We start from the raw sequence: 3,631 nt of genomic DNA on the forward strand, positions 1-3,631 counted from the left end.
AGTTTTAGGTAAACAGGACACTTGTTAGGACCAAATTTTGGGGCAGTTGAGAAGCTCGCAATCAACGTCATCAATCAAATTACTTCATATAAAAGCTATCTTCAAATAATAATGCTCCATTTATTTGCCACAGGCTTTGAAAAAGAAACATGAAGCTTTTGAGAGTGATTTAGCTGCTCATCAAGACAGAGTGGAACAAATAGCAGCAATTGCTCAAGAGCTGAAGTAAGTGTTTCTACACTTTGAAATTCTTCTGTAAAAATTTTTGAATATTTCTTCAAATATTTAGAAATGCAAGTCTTTGCAGATGTAAATCTTTTTAACTATTGCTTATTTTTAATGTAAAATGAGAGGGTATTGAGCACATCAACTGTATTTTTTATGTATTAAATCTTATTAATGTCGACTTCCGATCAGAGCATGCTATTTACTTAGATAAAAAATTAAAACCAATTTGGCAATTAGTTTATTTAATTAATTTTTTTTTATTGAATTTCCATCTATAACGATTAGACTTTAACAGATTCATTCGTCGGGAATCGAAGTTTAATGATGAACAACAGAATGATGACAGCAACAACAAACATTTAACAAGTGTGAGTACAGTAACAAACTTGAATTAGATTCTTGAATGTTTTGGAATATACATATTCCATCTTCAGTTAGCTATATTGAACAGAACAAATTATTAGGTGAAACATTTATAAATTTAAACATTTTATAAAAGTTAATTAAAATACAGAATAAAAGGATGAAGTAAATTAAATGACAACCAAACAAACAAAGAATAGGATAATGCAACAATATTATACAAACATTCAAAACAGACTTAACTGTAGTGAAGTTGTTATTATTTAAAGTTGGGGGTTCATTTATAATAGATAAACTTTCTTTAATTAAAAGTTCAATATTTGATGATCCAGATGAGATGACTTTGAAATTCGTAATCAAGACAGGGTGGTTAGTGTTTTCACCATGTGTGCTGATTGTGGAGTCTGGTAGAATTGATAGTTTTTACCAGTTCTGCCTGATACTCCCATATATTCGCAGGTGTAATTGGTGTATAATTTTGCCAATGTAAATGGCATTACAGCCACCACATGTATTTATATACGATCCTGGAACACATAGGGGTAGGTAATAGGCCTTTAGATTGGAATAGATTTTGTATTTTGAAAGGTGATATAAATGTATTCCGATCTAGAGACCTGCTTGCTTTTTATAAAATGTTTAAATTTATAAATTTTTGTACCTAGTAATTTACTCTGTTCAGTATAGCGTGCTGAAGATGGAATATGTATATTCTGAAACATTCAAGAATTAAATGTTTATTACCGTACACACATGTCAAATTTTGTTGTTGCTGTTGTCATTCTGTTGTTCATGATTAAACTTTATTTCTTTCATCAGTTGGGTATCCTTGCTGTCAACAATATTTTTGGCTATAATCCCAATAATATCTTGCAAAGTTCAACCAGCTTAGGAGACATAGTTATATGAAGCTACAAATGCGAAACTATGACTATAATAATAGATAAATAAAATTAAAAACTACTAGCATTTAGTATACTTAACAGTCTAACCAATACTGTTAATAAAAGTAACAATAAATAAATAATATAGTATACCTTACTTATGGAATGCAGAAACACTAGCTGTTGGCTTGACCCACTGTCGTAGAATTAATTTTCTTTGCAAAATGTAACATCAGTACTAGTGACAAACATTTTATTCTAAAATTGTTGAATTGTAGGGATGGGAAAAGATAAAAAATTAGACAGTATTTGGGATACAAGGAAAATTAGCATTACCCATTCCTGCATTCCACCACTCATACACTGTACTCACAGGATGGATGGATGTATATGTTAAGTGGAAAAAGATAAAAAACTAGACTATTTGAGATGGGAGGAAAATCTGCATTTCCCATTCCTGCATTCCACCACTCATACACTGCACTAACAGGGTGGATGCATATGTATGTTAGGTGCATTTATAGGGTGGCCTGTTTTCTAGATGTCAAGGAAAGTTAACCAAACTTTAAAGGCAGTTTTGTACTTGATTAGTGAAGGGCTTTTGGTTCTTATTCCGTAGTGTATGAGCTACCAGAACCATATGCAATGTACAGGCCACCATTTTTAACCAGACCCATCCCTACATAAGGATCACTATGGTACTCCCTGACAACTTGCCTGAATTTTCTTCAGTTCTCCCTTATTGTCTTTTGTCCAATGAAAACTAATTAAGTCAATCCACACTGTAACCTAAGAGGAGAGTGGCATCTGTGACAAACTTAGTACAACTCATGTTACTATTTCAACTGTGTCGAGTTATTAACAGTAATTTACCTATGATACATCCATAAACTAATGTTTATGAAGATACAAAATAATAAAAGAATACTTGAATTGTCTATGGAAATATAAAAGTGTTAAACATAATACAAAGAAAACATCATAAACATACTATGAGGTACATCTAAGTATTTTTTATGTTAATGAATGAGTACTGTATTCTTAAAATGAAGGCTGTGTAGATTAGGCTCATTTCAAAATTTTCATACCTCTTTGTTCTGTACATAAAAATATTGCATTCATGTTTATAATTTTTTATCTTATTCTTGTAAAATAAACATAAAATAATTTGAAAGAAACCAGTAAAGATTTTATAAAACTCTTAGTACAGATTAATTTCCCAAATGTATTAAATTTCTATGTTGTCTTATTTTTCTTTATGTGAAGCTACATGAGATCTTAAATTATTATTCAATAATATGTTCGTATCATAAAATAGAGTAGCCATAGATCTAGGGAGGTAACAATATATTAAAATACTCAAACAACCAACATTGTATAATACATAATTAAAATTTTATTTAAAAAACTGATCCATGGTCATAAAAGACACTGCATGTGTTTCAACTTCATTTATGTCATCTTCAGGAGTGTGAAAAACAAATTTTAACCTTTTAACATATCGTGATATTTTATAAAACAATACTTGATACAAAGCTTATGTGTTGCAATACAACAGTAAACATGTAAAAGCATATTTTCATTTTTAATCTCCCACAGTTATTCATCTGCAAATCATTAAAAAAATACTTAGTTCTATGATCCTGTGGTTGTATGTAAATTACACCTGGTGTATCCAAATATACAAAGTGTATGTGTAACATGAAATAGCAAGCAGCGAACAGCAGTTATCCCTCTTGCTACGGGTCTATGGTCAGGGGTCAAAGGGCATGTCATTACATTTATAGACTTGCATTCAAAATTTTATTAATCTACTATTTTATGAATGTATGCCAATAATTTTGGTATCACATTGTATATTATAATTCAAATTTCAGTATTATACATAAGTTAATTTCTTAATTTAAAACAAAATTCCTAAATATCAATTTTTGTGTTGTGGTATGTTGAATGCAGCTTTTGTTCCAATTAGATGTTTGTGATGTACAAAGTCTATATTTTCTTACAAATTAGAAACTGAAATTACCAATATTGACTAGCTAGAATATAAAATAAGAACCTCCTATCTTTTCTGTTTGCTGAGATATCACTACATTTAGTGAATCAAACACAGAGGCCCTGCTCACCTCTTTCCATTTTTGGAAATGCTTACACCT

At 30.2% G+C, this 3,631-nt stretch overlaps 1 protein-coding gene across 1 annotated transcript in view; it reads left to right on the forward strand.

The window, feature by feature from the left end:
- LOC106469432 (alpha-actinin-like) overlaps positions 1–3,631 on the forward strand; it is a gene marked incomplete at its 5' end in the record, with an annotated part of 80,226 nt that overhangs the window by 44,703 nt on the left and 31,892 nt on the right. The window contains one exon of the mRNA XM_022397948.1: positions 134–225. Coding sequence (XP_022253656.1) covers positions 134–225 — 92 coding nt within the window. The remainder of the gene's footprint in view (positions 1–133; positions 226–3,631) is intronic.

The sequence above is a fragment of the Limulus polyphemus genome, unplaced genomic scaffold (genome assembly GCF_000517525.1).
Source record: "Limulus polyphemus unplaced genomic scaffold, Limulus_polyphemus-2.1.2 Scaffold3482, whole genome shotgun sequence".
NCBI classification, from domain to species: Eukaryota; Metazoa; Arthropoda; class Merostomata; order Xiphosura; family Limulidae; genus Limulus; species Limulus polyphemus.